The following is a 19,162-nucleotide window of genomic DNA, read 5'->3' as shown; positions in this document are numbered from 1 at the left end:
TTTCTTTTAAATTAGCCCCAAACTTTGTTTTTTAATTCGATTGAGTCCTCTTTGTTAGATTAATGCTTTACTTTCAAATTATTTGTTTTTCCATTTTCTGTTGCTTATTATTATTCATTATAATCTTTATATTTTTATTATCTTTGTTATATTTTGTATATGTGGTAGTATATATTTTATTACGTACATGTATGTATGTATATGTACTTAATATATTTATGTACTTGGGAAATATTATTATTAGTTATTTTTAACATGCATATATTATGTAAATATTTTAATATTATATTATATATGTATATATTCTTTCATATGTATTATATATATATGTTTTTAATATTTTATGTGTATTATTATGTATATGTTTTAATATTGTTAGTTATATATCTTTTGAACTATTATATGTATATTTCTAACATTACTATATATATTTCTAATACCATTATATATATTTATATATATGTTCGTATCTATATCGCGTACGGATAGTCCTTTTTTATTATCGTTTCTAATATAAATATATATATCATATAGGTTTATATACATATCATACATGTTTCTTTATTTTTATTTTTTATTAGTTATATATATTATTACTATTTTATGTATATGTTTTTATCTTTATTACTATTGTTGTCAATCTTAGTATATGTTTTATGTATATATGTATATATCTCTAGTATATATATATAGGTATATATCTATGTAGTATCTAATAAGTTTTTTATTATTATTCCCAATGTGTATATACTATGTAAATATTTTAGTACTATAATATATATGTTTCCATTGTGTATATACATTACGTATACGTATCTTTTTAATATTATATCTTCATATACGTCATATATATTTTTTAAGCTATATTACATTTTACATTTTATCCTATAAATACATGTATATATATTATTTTTAACTATCTTATGCACATTATTTTTAACTTTACATTATGTACGTATCTCTCATATCATTAGTTGTATATATTTTTATGTTACCTTATGTACATATTATCTTATATTATTATTACTATGTGTATTTTGTATTTGTTCATGATTTGTCTTTATTTTTATTTCTTTTGTAAATATCATTGTTATTGTTTTTCTAATGCTCTAGTGTCTCATGTTAACATTTTTCATTAATAATGTCATTGTTTGCTTCGTTGATTTATTTTAAACTCTTGCTTTATAAATATTTTTTCCCATGTTTTAATTAATTTTAATAAATAAGGCTACGTGCTGATTTTAACATTAAGTCATCGAATTTCACCACTATGTTGGGTGAACATCAATTGACTCGTGTTAAAACGGTATGTCCTTCACAAAAACCAAAAAACTAAAATTTCTTGTCTTTTAGATTGGATCGCGATTAAATCTTATATTGAACTTGCATTTTTGAAAATCAAGACAACATATGTTTATGAGATACCAATTTTGGGCGTTGCGAGGGTGCTAATACCTTCCCCGCGCGTAACCGACTCCCGAGCCCTACTTTTTCTTTGGATTTCGATGTAGACCCAAACTCTGCCTTTTTTTGTTTTAAAAAATAGATCTATTAGGTGTCCGATCACATCTATAAAAAGGACTGGTGGCGACTCCCTGTTTACTTCAAAATCAAACTTTAACTAAATCGCCACAATTAGCGACCCCTCCAAAATTTTTAATTTTTTTTTACGTCGCTACAATCCCATCAGTATTAACCTTGACCCAAACCCTAGTGCAATCAACAACTGCGAGAACAACTGCTTGATCCGATATTATCTGAGCATTCACATTAACATTCTCCCTCTCTATTGTTGCCGCCGTCGTCTCCCCATTGGTTCCTAACAACTCCGGCCACGATTTTTTCCCTACATACACAAGATTTTGTGTTAGTTGTTAGTAAATACATTTTTATCGCATTGGATTAGAAGATGTTATCACAATTGATTGTGATATAAGTAGTTACCGTAAAATAACAACCGGTAACATCAAGTTATTGCTGTTATTTAAATCATAAGAAACATTCCATTGTTAAATACCTTGGCATTCATCAGAGGCCATCTTTTTCTCTTCCTTTCAGTATTTGATGCACAATCTTTTCTGCTTTTGGTTTGTTTATGATATTTGAATGGAGGATGGATATATAATTGTTGGTATTTATAGATGAGGATTGAGGTATCTAAATCTTTTAACTTGTTTGCCATTATTGACTTTTGAGGGGACTTTTGTTAAAAGTTGGAATTCATATATCTTCATTGGATTCATACTGTATTTAGTTACGTAGATCCAATAATTGTAGACATAATTAAAACACGATACAAAAGTATTTTAAAAAATGAAGTATGAATAACCTGTCGACCGATAAAAGATATGCATGAAAGTTGGTGGATATTAAGCTTTTCTTCACACGTAACTTTTCTTTTCCTTTTTTTCAGATTGAATTAAACAGTCATCGGATATATATATATATATATGATGAAGAAAAGCTTGTTTGATTTGAATAGTTCCAAGTCTTTACACGCAGAAATTGGGTCAGGGCAGGCTGATATAAACTGCAGCCGTAATGAAGTTTCAGTCCGTAATATTTATAGTGGTCGTGAATGTTATGGATATTATTGTAAACTTTCAATCAATTTTTAAAAGGGTATATTATCAGAATAGTTACTTTTGTTTGCTTTAGGTTACATTTTAGTTATTTATGTATGAAATTTTACTTTTTCGTCACTTACGTTATTATTTTGTTACGAAATGATCACTCTATCGTTAAGATAGATCTGTTACCTCCCAAACGGTAGTCCGACATGCCAGTTAAAATTTATTTTAAATGCCAACGTGGATGTTTAGCCAAGTAAATTAATTGATTTTTTTAATTAATTAGAGGAAAATGTTAATTTAGTTTCCCAAAATAATCAAAACCCAATGCATCAAATTAATCCTTGAATTGGAAAAAAAAACCATTGATCTCCTTTTTCTTTTAGTTTTCGTTTCCATTTTTACTGGAAAAAACCATTCATTTTCATAGTCATCTTTGTTGTATCAAAATAGTAGAAATCAAATTGAGTGTTCCATCAATCTGTTGGATTTTTTTATTCAAAATGAAAGAACAAAGGATCGATTCAATGGAGGGTCTAAGCATGGATTACAGTAAATAATGAGTTTTTTGGTTCTTTACCTCAATTTTGGGTTAAGATATTATGGTTTTTTTTTCAAAAAGGTGGTCCATCTTTTCATGTTTTTATGTATACGTGACATACAAAAAGGATATGATTTATCTTTGTTTATTTGTGTATTGTGAACAACCACAATAGCAAGCAAGTTTAAAGGTTGGTGCATCCATTTCTTCTTCTTCTACTTCTCTATCATTCTGCACTTCTCTTCTTTGATGGTTGCAAAAAAATTCCAACCGTTGCTTCTTTTTAAACTGGAGAAAATTGAGTTTTGGGGCAAAATTTTGTATTCTATTTTCATAAAAAAAATTAACTCTTCTCATCTTAGCTGACATCTACGTTGGCATTTAAAACTCATTTTAACTGACACATCAAACTTCCATTTGGGAGGTGATATATCTTAATAGCAGAGTGACCATTTCGTAATAAAAAGATAACGTAAATGACTAAAACGTAACATTTCAAACATAAGTGACTAAAATGTAAACTAAGGCAAACAAAAGTGTTTATTTTGATAATTTACCCTTTTTTTTAAAATAGTTTTGATAATTTACCCTTTTTTTTGAAATAGTTTATAATATTTTATGGTTGTTTTTAGGAAACTATTATTCCCAAATAACAAGTGGACATTGAAAATATATCTGATTGGGGTTAGGTCTAAAAACTTATATATCACTGTTTAAAATAAAAAATTGTTTTTACATTTTTCAATTTAAATAAACAATAATTTCAGTTAAGCTGAATATTCTTTTTTTAAAAATCATTGTCGGCTTCTATTCAAAAATTGTCAATTGAAGTTATATTTGTGATTTATAGTAATGAAATCAATTACTACAAATTACTAACTCTAATTGAAATTGAAATGAATCATGAGTAGGTTAAATTATCATAGTTAATTTCGCTTTCATTTAAGATTTTTTATTTAGTTTTTTTTATAATTTATAAAATTTTAACTTAATAATAAAATTATATTTTGGCCTTAAAAATTATAAAAATTTGATTTAATCTCTTAAAAATTATTAAAATAGTGAAATTATATTTTTATTATCGTAAAAATATAAAATTTAATTTTGACCCCTAAAAGAATTTTCTAACTTTACTCTTTTTAACAAAGATGGAACTAAGATAAATATTAGGAGCTAAATGTAAATAGAATACACAATTTGTTATATCTTATTTACACAACAATAAATATTTATGGAGTTTAACATTTGTTTTCAATCGAGAGGTTTTTTATTTTCTTTTGTTAATGGAAAATCTGAAATTTTCGGTTTGTTTGTTTTTCTATAAGAATGTTTAGATTTTGCATCCAGGCTGGACTCTAATTGGGTTTAAAAAGTGCTAAATGTAGATTTTTTGGTAAAAAAAAATTTAGTTTTTTTAATTTTAAAATTGAGTAAATTAATTTTTTTTAAATCGAAATAATATAATTTTTATCAATTTTGAAAGTGAACACCTAAGATAATTAATCACAAGTTAATGTTTTTTGTCAATTTGCTTAAAGTTTGATGGGTATAATAACAAATTTAGACTTCAAAATTTACATATTTTATCAATTTGCTCCTAATTCAACATATTTAGCCTCGATATTTGCTAAATTTGTTGAATTTTTTAGAATCAATGGCAAAGTGACAAAATATGTAAACACCAAAATTAAATTTACTATAATACCAATCAAATTTATGTACATTTAACAGAAGACATTAAAATCATGATTAATTATCTTTAGTTGCTTGCTTTCAAAATTGGTAGAGATTAAATTACTTTGATTTTTTAGAGGATCAATTTGCTCAATTTCAAAATTCAGAGGGATTGAAAAATATTTTTACCATTTTTTCCATCTAAAAAATATCAAAGAAAATATCTAAATAAATCATTTAAAATATATATAAAAATTTAAATAATATTCACAAAAAAATGTACCACCACCTAGATTCATTGGTCATTCACATACGATAAATAAAAAGGGATAAATATTAAAATTATACATTAATTTTAATTTAATGTGTAATTTGTTATATGAACTTTAATTGGGTGCAATTATATACATGAAACTTTTGAACTTTAAATGGATGCAATTATATACATGAAACTTTGATTTTGATTCAATCGTACACATCTAAAAAAATAATACTAGCAATTTATTTTTACATTGGATAAGTATAAGTATTTAGGCATACAATATGTAAATGTAAAGTAATGGTATATTGATAACAATGTTAGTCGCATGTGAAAATTGAATCAAGTCATTTCATATATAAAATTGTACAAGATCAAAGTTCATGTATAACATTGCATATTAGACCAAAATTAATATATAATTTTAAATTTTATCCCAAATAAAAAAAATATTGTTTACTAACCTCTTTGAGAAATTAAAATCACAATTTGTCATTGCCTTGTTGCCGCTCAAATCTCAATACCAAATAGTTGTAGAGTTCGGTGTTCGTTTAAATGATTGCCATGTCAGATTTTTGTAATGATAAAATTGTCTAGGGCATGGAGCGGACTAAATTGATGGGAAAAAAAGTCTTTACATGTCAATATCATCAAAATTATTTTTTCTAGGGTAAACTATAAAAATAATCACTTTTATTTGCCTCAAATTACATTTTAATCACTTATGTTTAAAATGTTACATTTTAGTCATTTATATTATCGTTTTGTTACAGAGAGATCACATACCAACTTGAATGTCCAGTTGTTGGGATGGAAATAAGTTTTTAATTAAATAAATCTAATTTAAACTACCACGTAAGACATTCAAGTTGGCGTTTAAAACTCATTTGGACTGCCACGTAGGACTACCGTTAAGGAGATAACAGAGCTTAACGGTAGAGTAACCATTTCGTAACAAAACGATAACGCGACTAAAACGTATCATTTCAAACATAAGTGACTAAAATATAAAAATAACTATTTTTTAGTTTACCTTCTTTATATATCTATAGATAAGAATCCAATCTACCTATTTAAGTCCTTTTAAAATGTCAAAACAGGCCCTCCTATTTTATCATTTTCAGTTTAAAAACTTGAAAGATTTTATGAAACCAAAAGGGTTTAAAAGAATCAGGCAATGTATTATGGTATTCACTATGTGGTTTTATGCTAACCAAGTTTGTTGTTATAACAATTTGAAAGACATGAATTCAAATGCGTAACATCTTTTACTTTATATAGTCTAGATTTTACGTATGTATATAATATTTCTATACATTTCGGTACTTTTAGATCACAACATCAACATTTTCTCCTATCCGAGTTGCATAAGAATAATAAAAGAATTGAGTTTTAGATCCACATATGTATCCTCAATCAATAATCAAGAAGATTATGCCTGTTAAATCATTGCTTTCATATAGAAACTTTTCAAAAATTGAATATATGTATACATACACATATAATCTGGGGTTGTACAAAAGTTGAAGGTTTTCCTTTTACATGATCCAACTTCAAGCGTGTAAGCTGTGACACTTCCGTTATCCAAAATCCCAAGCTTCTTCAATGCTGCTTATATCATTTTCATGGCTGCCCCAAATTTCCAGACCTACATTCATTATTTAAATGAACCTGCCATAACTATCAGATTGCACAACAGCTATGTTACTCTGATTCCGATCCTAGTATTGGATACGGATACGAGTCCAGCTCAGATATGTTCATTTTTAACAAGGCTACTATAAGAAATTTTAATAATAAAACTAATATATATTTTAAAATTTCTTCAACAGTTTTTGCATTGATAAAAGGAAGTTCAGAAGAGAGGATTACCTTAATGATGGCTTATTTCCAAACAATGTCACCCATAAATTTAAGTGCTGGAACACCTCTAATCTCCATGTCAACTAAGGGTGACTGGATCAACTTCAAGCTCGATAGCTCTGGATCACTCTGAATCACATCAAGAGCACGCATCTGATCCTGAAATATTTGACCAACAATGAGTAATTTGAGGGAATAGTAAGCCAAAAAGAAGGATGCCGATGCTAATATTCCCAGTTCTAGCATTCAATAATTTATAGAACATCGGTCACCCCTGTCACAATACTAATGAAGGCTTATAAATTTTCAGGTTTGCAACAAGGCAGACAGCGCGTTATTTTGCTTACCCCAACCTGACCTCTACATATATGTACCCGAAACTTGTCCTGAACCAGATTTTATTTAACATTATCACCCCAGCCCCAATTCCAAGACTAAATCAACCCCATATGAACAAGTATCATAAAAAAAATTTATATAAAAAAACCCTACCTAAAACATATAAAATTAGTCACAATTTAAAGAGAGGTATTTTAGTAAATATACCAGGTCAGGACAAAGTTTTATTTAAAAGACTAAACCACACCCACTCCAATCCCAAAACTTTTAATAATAACAATACAACCCGAAACCGATATTCAAAAGAAAACCTGTCACTATAAGGTCAAGTCAAATAGAAACCCAACCGAAACCCAAACCTGATTTTGATAAAAATAATCATCCTTTTAACATAGGGTCAGCTTAAAATCCAATGAATTCTGCTTATTTTGCCAACTCTACTTATAACCTTCCTATGAAAGTAAAAGATGAATACCTTCCTTTTCACTGCACAAAACTTGCAGTCAGAGACAGATGGAGGAAGAATCTGATTAACAATAAGTCTCTTCACAGGAACATTTTCCTTCTTCAAGGAGGCACTTAACCTCGACGACTCACTAACTGCCATCACCTAAGCAAAAGTACATAAATGTAAGCAACTTAATTGCAATGAACAATCACCATAACCACAATGGAGTGGAGTGGGATGTGGCAAGGGTTGAATTATCTACATCAGACTCACGCTTGCATGAATGTTGGAAAACTTTATCTCCATCAATATCAGTTACACCTGCAGCAGCTCCACTATGCCCTACCTCAGTTTTAATTAATTATTTTACTTAATCTTGTAAAAAATTAACTTACAGTTTATTCATGAATGTAACTTTTGATATATAAAATTGTTTAACATACTTGGTATGCAGATGATTGAACCAAAAAAAAAAAAGTACTTGGTATGTAGATAAAATGTTGTAATATATATTATTTTAGTTTATAAATCTAATATTTATACTAAAAATGTAAGAAGAAATGCAGAATATTTTAAAGGGGTAAGTGTAATTTCAAAAGGCAAAGTGTGGAATATAACAAGCATTTACCAAAACAACTCCATTCCACCACACCCTTGCTTTTCAAAAAAAAAAAAAAAAAAAAGGAAAAAAGGAGGCCCTCTCTATTCGGAAAGGATCAATGAAAAATCCATTAGGCAGATTGAGCTTTTGCCATCCTTATGTATAATGGAAGGAAAGGCCTATGTAAACAATGCTAAATAATGGAATACTGAAATACAATTGTAAATGGCAATACCGTTGGGATTGTGACGATTACAAACTCTGTAGAATCCGCATCACGGAAAAGGTCTCTCACTTTTACCATCCTCTCCCTCAATCGCTCCAACTTGTCAGCCTGCATGAATAATATATGGATAAATAGTATCAAAATAAAATAAATTAATTAAAAAAACAAACAAACAAACAAACAAACAAGATGCCAATGTTAATCTATATAAGTCTTACAGCATTCTGTTTGGTTTCTTCTTGCCCGAAAACAGATTTTATGGCGGAGGTGGCTGAAGCAATCTTCTGTCTAAGCTGTATATGGTAATGACAGTGAAGGGAAAAAAAATGTAGAAGGAAATTAGTTCCTTCAGAACTAGATAAGAAAACACACAACACATATAGACTCAAATATAAAGCTAGTTCCGGATTCATATAAATGATCAATTTGATTCATGATGATTCGATTTATGAGGCATCTATAAGTACAACTATGTCAAACAAGGACAACCATTTGCTTATATTGCCAACCAACTCAACCTCACAGGTCTTGAGGAATGGAAGGCTTTACATCTATGTTGTTACGAGCCTACAGCTCTACATTTTTCTTAAAGTACCTAAGCACAATACATACAAGGCCATGGGTATGAAGACATGACCCTCTAAAGACTCCTCTAAATACATGGGCAAAACTTAAAAAGAAATAAATATATACCCATGTCAGATATACACTCATATTCAACATTCACGTCCAAGACCAGTAATTTAGCTTCACATGCAAAATTTGTTAGACATGCCATCTGTGTGAGTCACAACCACATGAAACATCATCTATCTTAAATTGAAAAGCATCTCTAAGTATGATAAGAATGAAGCAAAAAAATACGATAAGCTCATTTCTTTTACAAGGAAGATGTTACTTGTCTGTCATTTTTTATACTCATGTTAAACACATTTGTATCAGACACTCGCACTTGAGTCTGAGTAACTTAGATGTTGGCATTCTCACCTTTAAAATCTTGCCTATTGATGCATCCAAGAAGTCCGGCAATGACAAAAGTCGCAATGTATGTCCCTGAAAAGAACTCCCCATCATTTAGAGCTCATTGGATTGATTTCGAATGTGAAGTGCCACAAAATAGGAAGAAACTCATCACTCACCGTTGGTGCAGTGTCAAAAACTATTCGAGTAAACATGTTATATTGCGGTGATTCAAGAAATTGCATCACCTAGCAAAAGCTTCTGCAATCAGTATACAGCCTAAGATACAAAAGTTGAGATAAAACAAGGAAATAAGCAGGGAACATAATGTTACCTTCGAAATAGCAATAGCTTCATCTAAACCGGGAGGCGGAGTGTCAAGTAGCTCTCCCAATTTCAGCTCTCCTAACTTCCACAGATAGAAGAAACATCAGAAGCAGAAATCATAAATTTATAAAACCCGAAAACTAGAAGGAATAAACAAGCCAAGACCTCGAGACTCAAGAAAGGCGGCTTAAGGAAAGGATTAGGACAAAACTTAAGCAGTGAGGTCATCCATGGCACTACACAGAACAAATTTATAAATAAAGCTTCACCTGTTCTACAAGCATCCCAAGGCCCATGCCATCCATGAATTCTTTGACCCCGGTTCCACCGTTGTTCTTAGTTGCATCTCGAAACTCTTCCCTAGCCTTGTCTGGGTTTATCTGTGACAAAGCTATAAATTTAACATACAAACTACCAAGCATACAAGGCAATAAAAACCCATCAAAACAATAACTTGCAGATGGTTATCTCCTACAAAATACATAACTCAAGGATTATGTGCAACAAATGCAAAAGAATGTCCTAAAGAAAATTAACGGACACTTGATTAGGAAGTTTATTCTGCATACCTCCAGAGCAAACAATGGAAAGTCAGGTCCTTCAACCGGTACTAGCATCCCTCCAGTCAAATCCTAAATTGAAGATAAACACATAGACCAAGCTCAAACGAAGATAATTGCAGGAACAAAAGCATCAGAATAAAAAAAATGAGGGAGTGGGTTAAACCTGCGCAAAAGAATCACTCAAGGAATGAGCTGGATCAGTAGAAACCACCAGAGTGTGGTGTCCATTATTTGCGAATTTAACTGCTAGTGAAGCAGCACAACTTGTTTTCCCTACACCTCCCTTGCCGCCTAGCATGTAATACTTACGTTCTGTCCCAGAAACCATTTCGTCAAACCCGGCAATATCTTCTGCAGGAGCAGCCACAGATCTCACTGTCACAAAAGTATAGAGATGAATCCTTCAGCAGCCATAAACTAGGTTTCATAGAAAGAATATGCCCTGATGGCCTAAAACTATGTTTCTCAGACTCAAGGGGAGTGTGTGTTGGATACAGGTATATGTCTGACATTGGTATGCTCAATTTTTTCTAAGTTTTTCCACATATTAGGAGGATCTGACCTCATACCCATGTCAGAATATGTGTTATGCATTGATACTTCATGAAAATGAAGAGTCGGAGTAACATAAGCCTGAAGCACTACTCCATTGAACACAATTCTCGAAAACACTAAGCTCAACTATGTCATCTTATTACCTCCTATAAAATTTCAGAAAAGAAAAGCCTTCTAGCTACAAAAAACTTCATCACCAAAATTATTCCAGCAAGAACTAACTTTCACTTTCTATCTATATTGCTCCAACTCTTCACTTTTTTGAATTACTCGTGTCTTGACACATATCTAACATGAGCACAGGATTATGACCCTCAAAGGATCCTCCAAATAAGTGAAAAACTTATAACAAAATTGAAGATACCAATCTAGAACACATGCTTGAATCTGATACCAAAATTATTCCAGCAAGAACGAACTTTCACTTTCTATCTATGCTGCTCCCAACTTAGACATGAACTCGAGGATATGAGCCCCTAAGAATCCAAATATGTGAAAGAACTTCAGACGGTAATATATGTTGGATAACTCTAGACTCATACCCAAATCCGTATAACATGGCATAATTGCTGAATGAGTATACTACTGGGCCTGAAACAGGAAGGGAAAAAAACGTGGGGGAGTGCTATCACAATTTTCAATTTCCGGTAATTTTCTTCAGTCATCCATTAAAACTAGCATATTTCTTTTCTTGCACCGTCACTAATTTATTAAAAAAATTTCACCTAACAATTTCAATACTTATAAATTTAAAGTTTAAAACCCAAAAATTCATTACAGTAAACAAAATAGTGAATAAACTAACAAGAACTTCAAACACACATTAATCCTTTTTCCTGAAAAATAAGAGTAAGACCCAAGAAAGATACAATCAATCCAGGAAAGAAGAAAAAAAAAGGTATGGAATTACCTTCAAAAGAGCTGTTGGGCCTTTTTGGTTTGATGGAAAGTGAAGGAAAAGCTGAAGATAAAGTATGAATTCTGGGTGAAAGTGAAAGAGAAAAACCAACTGGTACCATGGGATTTCTTGGAAATGGAGACGACGATGATGAAGAAGAATATGAAGTAAATGAAGCATGCCAAGCTACAGCTTTCGCCATTTTTGACTATTCTTTCTTTTCCCCCTTCAATCTGGTCTAAGTAGTTAAAAACCGTAAATGAGGTGCTTTGTATTGAAACAGAGAAAACTTGGATTGAATAGACAATCACCGTCGCTCACTTCGCCTACCAATTTTTCTGGACCGGACGAGCACGTTAAATCACAGACCGGCTGTTCGAATCAGGAGTGTTCAAATTCGATTATATCTGAAAAAGTAACAAATTAAAAATTTATAATATTTGATATATTGCTGGTAGCCGCAGGGGTATGAGGATTAGAAAAGTGCCATATATGTATTTAATTTAATTTTTATTTTTAAAATATTAATTAAAGTTTTTTACATTTTTTTAGAATAATTATGAAAATTGATAAAAGAAAAACAGATTATTTATAAGAATGAATTATTTTGAACAGTAAAAAACGGTGTCATAAGTGATACTATTTATAAAAATGATATTTTAATAAAAATAAATAAAATAATAATATTTGAATTTAAAAGGGGTGTCCCAAGGCACCCTTTTAAGTTGTTTTTACTCTCTTTTTTTAATTTAATTATATGCTTTTTAAAATAAATTTTATAAAATTTTATTAGTTTTATATTTATATTTTATAGTTTTTATTTATTTAATAAAAAACGGTTCAGTTGTTTAAATTTCATTATTTTAAAATTTTTTTAACATTTTATAATTATAATTTTTTTAATATTTAGAATAATGACTTGATAATTTTTCAGTAAAATTGACATAAAAACATTAGTATAAATTACTTAAACAATCACTCAAGTTTTTTTGCGAATTTTTGTTTTGGTCACCAAAACTTTTAATATATATTTAAAAAAATGGTTGAGTTATTTTATTTTTTTTAATTTTATATTTTATCTTTTTTTAATATTTTATAATTATAAATTTTTGAATATTTAGAGTAATGGCCGAGTTGGTTATGTGCAAACATTGAAGGTAAATAATACTGAATTTTTTTACAAATAAAATAAACTTGATAAGATGTGTAAAATATTAGGGGTTCAATTTGTTATTATACCAATTAAAAGAAGGCTATATCGGCATTCTATTTGGTGACCAAATAGAATGTTTAATAGTGGAGGGACTAGCATTAAAAATTCATCTAAAGGGAGTGACAAAATTAACAAAAAAATATTTTATGACAAAAAAAATTAATTCGCTAAAAAATTTTAAATGACTATTTAAATAGTTTACCTTAATTTTTTTATGTCAAATTTATCAAATTGGTCATTATTCTAAATATTCAAAATTTATAATTATAAAATATTAAAATTTTATAAAAGTAATGAAAAAAAATTTAAATATTTTTATTAAATAAAATAAAACTATAAAAACTAAAAAATATAAATATAAAACTAAAAAATATAAAATATATTTAAAAAATTTAAAAAAAAAGGTAAAAAGTGGCTTGGAGAAAAGGTGTTGCCCTTTGGTTGGCAACACCCCTTTTAAATTCAAATATAATTGTTGTTATTTTTTAACACTTTTTAACTCATGTCACATAATTATTTAAAAATGTAAAACTCAATTTGGAACTTAATAATTTTTTTTTTCCTTTTTGTATGAGATGAAATCTGACATTTAATTGAGATAGTCAACATCATATCGTGAGGGAATCATTTTTATTCTGCTAATGTATTCATATCAACTTTTTAATATAACAATTTGAATTTATTGATATTTTTTAAATATTTTCATATGTATATAATTTAATTTCTAGTTATGTTAATAAAATATATTTTTATATATATGCAATAGATCTCATTAAATGTAATTATTTTTATTTTTATTTGTAAATAAAAAATTTAAAATTATTAAGCAGGTTAAATAAGTTAATTTAACGATTATATTTTATTTTTAGTGTAATTATAATAGAATAAAAATATAAGATAAAAGAAATTAATAATTGAATTAAAATATCAAAATCCTGTGTCAATAGTACCAATAAAGGTTGATATTGACATAAATTTCGAAACACGTTGTTATTTTAAATAAGATATATTTATCAGTATAAATTTGAAAGAGTATGTATCAATCAATATGGTCGATATTGGTATAATGCTAATTATTACTGTCGACTCAAACTCGAAAAATTTATCATTTAATAGAATTAGGTACATAATTAAAGATAAATTAATCAATTATAATTAGAGATATTTAAACGATTAATCAGTCCGAACTAGTATTAATCAAATTAACCAAACTTTTTAATTCTTTAATCGTTAACCGAATTAATTTTTTTTCAAAAAAAATATTAACCTAACCGAAATATTTCGATTAATTTCATCGGTTAACCGAATTAACAGAAATTTGTATGTTTTTTTATTTAAACAAGCATAAAACATATCAAAAATAAATAAATCCATAGTGTTCATTTACCCAAATTAACAGAATTAGTAATAACCTAACACATACAATATATAATATTATTTATTAAATTCAATTAATTATCCAATTTCGAACCGAATTAATTGTTAACCAAAATTTCAAAAAAATCTTTAACTGACCTTCGACCAAACTAAATCAGTTAACCGACCAATTAACCGAATTAGATCACTTCAATCGATTAATTCGATTTTAACCAAAATTTAAACTCTTTTTCAAATTCATTGTTATTATAAATAAATAATAAATAAACATATTCATGAAAATAAATCACACCTCATTAAAAAAAATCGAAATCTCATCTAAAATCAATTATTTAAATTGATAAACACCAAAAAGGAAAATCTAACCATTTATATATGAACTATGTTTGTTTACAAGAGCCACGAAATTTCAGTTAAAGGGCTCCCTTTCCAGCTAAATCTTCAAGAGTTAGATTCAGGGTTTCAACTGAGCCTCTCTTCACTTCCTCCCCACGAGCAGCTAGATAATCTTCTATGCTTCCTGGTTCACCGAACCAACCGAGCCGGTCTGCAATCAGATGTAAATTATTACATCCTCCACATCTCACCACAACCACACCTTTCTCGTATGATTCACGGCAAGCTGTCTTAACTGATCGCGTTTCACAGACTTTGCACGTGAATATCATGGCAAGATCGTGCCTTGCAGATGTTTTCAAGTTAGATATAGCAGTATGCTTCATGGCAGAATCGTTTGTCTCCGAAGGTACATTAGCTGAGCAAGAAGCAGGCTTTAAACTGTCGGCTTCTTGGTTTTCGGTGTTGTCAATAGCCAGGCCGGAAGGATCAGGTTGAGTTTGGAGCCATCTTCTATAAAAGTCATATCTACTGTTGAAGGATACACTTGCAGAAGAGATGGCTGGTGAAAGAGGTTCTGCAAGCAAAGAGTTAACATTCATAAATAGAAAAGCAAAAGGAATTGCAATCTATGTTGCTCCGACTCAATATTTTTCTTAAAGTACCTATGGACAACACATTTTCAGACAAGAATATGGAGATAGGACCCTCCAAATACCCTCTAAATATAAGGAAAAAGTAGAAAACAGTCAATTGTATCCATATCTGACACACCTAAGTTTGAGTAACATAGATTGCAATGATACCATGACCAAAGCATGTCTAACTATTAATGCAATGATCTTGTGCTGAGTTCATTATTACAAAAATGGAAAAGTCATGTAAGTTGCTACTCGGCAACCATCGAGTGAAATCTAACCAACTCTGAAATTTTACAGACATTCGATGTTTGCATGAGAATCGAAGTGATACATGCATGTACATATATATATAAATGAGCTCAAATTTCTATTCCAATATTTTCCTTTTCATATATTGTGGGCGAAAGTGGGAAGGGAAGGGGTTATAAGCCAATGTTACTCAGACTAGTGTGTGAGTGTTGAACACCCATGTCCGAAATGGATATGTTAATTTCTTCCAAGATTTCTAAGTATTTGGAGATTCCATGGATTTGTCAGCATGAGTGTCGAACATGGGTACAAAAAGATAAGAAAAAGAATATCAAAGGTTATAGGCTATGGTCAATGTGTATAACCTTTTTGCCATATCTAACGACAAAAGAAAATAAGGCCTAAAGTCTTGGTGATCAGAAGATTTCAAACATGACAACCACTACTAAATCATAAACTTGTTTCAATTATCAGTTGGCATGTCCTCAAAAGAATCTGCTACATGCCTAGGTTAGAAAAAACTAGGGAAAGTTAACCCCTTTAATTCAACTAGAAAACATACTTTCGAAGAAAACATCAACCCATTTCACTAAAATAGTTATTACTGTCTCAAAACGGACACGAAAATTCTAACATTGACAAACTAAACCTTAACCCCTGTAACAGCTAGTTTTCACCAAAACCCTCAACATTTCGATCTTTGAATGGAAGTCCCGGCAAAAAATTCTAAATAACAGATTTCTGCTTCTTCTTCTTTTTTGGATAAGGATTCTATTAACGAGACTAGGCAACAAGCTAAAAACTATGAACGAAACTAATCATGCGGAACTATTTAAGCCCCAAGCTGTAGAGATGTGCCTAAGTACAATATCTGCATTCATACAATTCAGAACTACTAAATATATTCAAACTATTTCCTTGACAACGAAGGCTTTCACATTTGCATAAATTTCTATTTTTCATAAACCAAACATAGATTCATTAGAATCTCGCTCGAATTCACAATATCCTGGTATTAAACTATTAAAACATTCAATTTGTCTATCCAGCTATGCTATTATATTACAAGACATGATTCCTACAGATATCCTAAGAATACAACAAATTTTCACAAGCATAGCAATAATGGATTCTAATACACTTAACATCAAAATAATCAGCTAGCTACAGGAATACTACAACCTGCTCCAACAGTTCATCTTTCTTGAAATATATGACCCGCTGAGGATCCCTATCTAAATAAATGGGAAAACTTACCCAACATTCACACCCGAATTCGAATAATATAGCTGTGAGCCGTCATATCATACTGTTTTAGAAACATAGTATCAATATTTTCTATTTCACTTCCTTTCGTTTCAAAACATGCTCAAAAATGCAAGGCAAGAAAAACCCAAAGTTTATGATAAGGGCCTATCAGTTTATTCCAAAAAAAAAATAAAAACCCAAATTTTCTAATAATTGAAAAAGCTGAAACGAAACCAAAGAAACCACAAATTGCGAAGTCCCGCGTCAGAGTTTCAGGTCGTATAAAGAAAACCTGAGTAATAGAAACAGAGGAAGATTAAGAAAAAAGTAGAGAGAGAAAAAAAAATTACCTTTGAAAAGAGAGGCTTGAGGTTGATTTCGAGCAAGAAGAGAAAGAAGCCGCCGAAAGTGAGACATCCTTAGCCGACAGAAGCCAAATGAATGGTTTGAACCTGAGGAACCGAGTTCGGAATTTGGACACGGTGTATTTATATATTTGTAGATTTCTTGGGTAAAATTTTTCTTTCCTTTATGAATTGAGTTATTTATTTAACTCTACATTATATATATATATTTTTTTTTTCTTTTATGATTTTGGTTTATTTGTTGTTGTTTTTTCTAATTTTCTGCCAAATTCAGCAGATTATGGAGCATCAGGTAAAAAAATTTATGTTTGAAATATATTTATAAAATATGTATATATATAAATTGAATCATATATGGTTGAAATTTCAAATTTGAGGCTTAAGTGATTTTGATGTATTAGATTTAAGTTTTATCATTTGTTTTAAATTCATAGATTTAATATAAAAAATAAAAAAAAAAATTGTTATTGTTTTATATGAAATGATTTTTTAATTTTTCCAATTGAGTTGATATCTTTATCGTGACAGCAATTTCGCTAAGCATTAATTAGTAAAGATGTATACAATCTATTAATATATGATTAAATTCAATTATTAGTTCTTCTATTTTGAGAAAATTATAGATTTATTTCATGTACTTTAATTTAATTTTTTTTGTACTTTTTGAATTTGGAAAATTTAGTCTTGGCTAAAATAGTAACAATTAAATTTGTTAAATTAAATTCAATTATCAATCATATAATATCTACACTGTTATGGATTCGTTTATATTCTTTAATTGAATCATTTTAAGTCTTTATATTTTTTTACAAGTGCGTAATTTCTCAATTATTTGTGATATTTTTCCTCATAATTATTTTTATATTTGATTTAATGACTAATGAGAGAAAAGTGAGGTTAAAGTTTATTTTTGACAAATTTTTATAGATTGGACTTTCAACACAAGCGTAGCTTCAATATTTTAGATATAACTTAAGCTACAAAACTCTATTTTGGGCTCATAATTTACAAATTCAAAGAGAGTTAAAAGGTCTAGCTAAAGTTATTTAAAGGCTTCAACCCCTAAAAAATATTAGGAATGTGTATAAAAATGACTTGGAAGTTTGTCGCAAAAATTGTTAAGAAACATAAAAAAATTCTGCATATTTAATTAAGGGTATTTTTGTATTTTTTTCTCATATATTATTTTTTTCCTATAAATAGATATTATTAAATTAAGACATGGAGGGATGAGACATAACCATTCTTAATTTTCTAAACCCTCTTTTTTAGTTGAAAGTTAATCGAAATTTGATTCAATAGATTTGTGAGACTTAATTTGCACTTTAATTCTTCTTTGTTATTTGGTATTCATACATCTTCTGTTTTAATTATAATTGGTCATGTTTATTGAATATCTAGTTAATATTTGATAGCTTGAAATAATTGACTTGTCAATTAGAATAATTAAAGCTATAAATGTTTAATTCATTCTAATATTAGTGACAAATTATATAACTCGTTTATGTCGTAGTTTACAATTATGTGATATGGATGTGTGGTCTAGCTTAAATGAACCATGTTGAGGTGAGTTTGTTGGTTCAAATTAGGTCTTTTTAGTTCTTAATGTTATCAGTTAGAGAAGTAACTTCAAACGAATTGCCTTTTGATTACCGAATAAGTACAGAGAAATTGATTACTTAGTATTAGTTTAACAACTAGAATTAATTTATTAAAGGCATTGAAATTACCATTGTGTCGATGATCGAATCAATGAATCAAATGAATAATTTACTTTTGTTTAAAGTTTTTCCCATTTATTTTTCCAAAACCTTTAATTATTATTTATTCCTTTAAAGCTTTGAAATTAAGTTTAGTTTTTAATTTAGTTTTCAATCTTATAACCCTCCCTCCAAATTTATTTTTCTTT

The 19,162-nt window shown here is 29.1% G+C and overlaps 2 protein-coding genes across 3 annotated transcripts; both read right to left on the bottom strand.

The window, feature by feature from the left end:
* Nucleotides 1-6,449: 6,449 nt before the first annotated feature.
* Nucleotides 6,450-12,290, bottom strand: LOC107957367 (ATPase GET3B). Of its 2 annotated transcripts, none has more exons than XM_016892884.2 (12): nucleotides 11,837-12,290; nucleotides 10,535-10,746; nucleotides 10,378-10,440; nucleotides 10,078-10,188; nucleotides 9,816-9,890; nucleotides 9,661-9,729; nucleotides 9,509-9,574; nucleotides 8,740-8,814; nucleotides 8,531-8,629; nucleotides 7,722-7,856; nucleotides 6,917-7,066; nucleotides 6,450-6,692 (listed from the first exon to the last, which is right to left on the bottom strand). In XM_016892884.2, exons 1-11 carry the CDS (start codon nucleotides 12,024-12,026, stop codon nucleotides 6,929-6,931), a joined length of 1,233 nt encoding a protein of 410 aa, XP_016748373.2. In that variant the 5' UTR covers nucleotides 12,027-12,290; the 3' UTR covers nucleotides 6,450-6,692; nucleotides 6,917-6,928. The 2 variants fall into 2 exon arrangements, with proteins under 2 accessions (XP_016748373.2, XP_040968302.1); XM_041112368.1 differs by having other exon boundaries at nucleotides 10,535-10,722; nucleotides 11,837-12,262.
* A 2,422-nt stretch (nucleotides 12,291-14,712) lies between these two features.
* LOC107957366 (uncharacterized) lies at nucleotides 14,713-17,420 on the bottom strand. The gene is made up of 2 exons (XM_016892883.2): nucleotides 17,239-17,420; nucleotides 14,713-15,327 (listed from the first exon to the last, which is right to left on the bottom strand). The coding sequence occupies exons 1-2, from the start codon at nucleotides 17,303-17,305 to the stop codon at nucleotides 14,828-14,830; spliced, it is 567 nt and encodes a 188-aa protein (XP_016748372.1). The 5' UTR covers nucleotides 17,306-17,420; the 3' UTR covers nucleotides 14,713-14,827.
* Nucleotides 17,421-19,162: the final 1,742 nt, after the last annotated feature.

The sequence above is a fragment of the Gossypium hirsutum genome, chromosome A05, assembly GCF_007990345.1.
Source record: "Gossypium hirsutum isolate 1008001.06 chromosome A05, Gossypium_hirsutum_v2.1, whole genome shotgun sequence".
NCBI classification, from domain to species: Eukaryota; Viridiplantae; Streptophyta; class Magnoliopsida; order Malvales; family Malvaceae; genus Gossypium; species Gossypium hirsutum.
The sequence above is the reverse complement of the archived record's forward strand: the minus strand, read 5'-3'. Positions and strand labels throughout refer to the sequence as shown.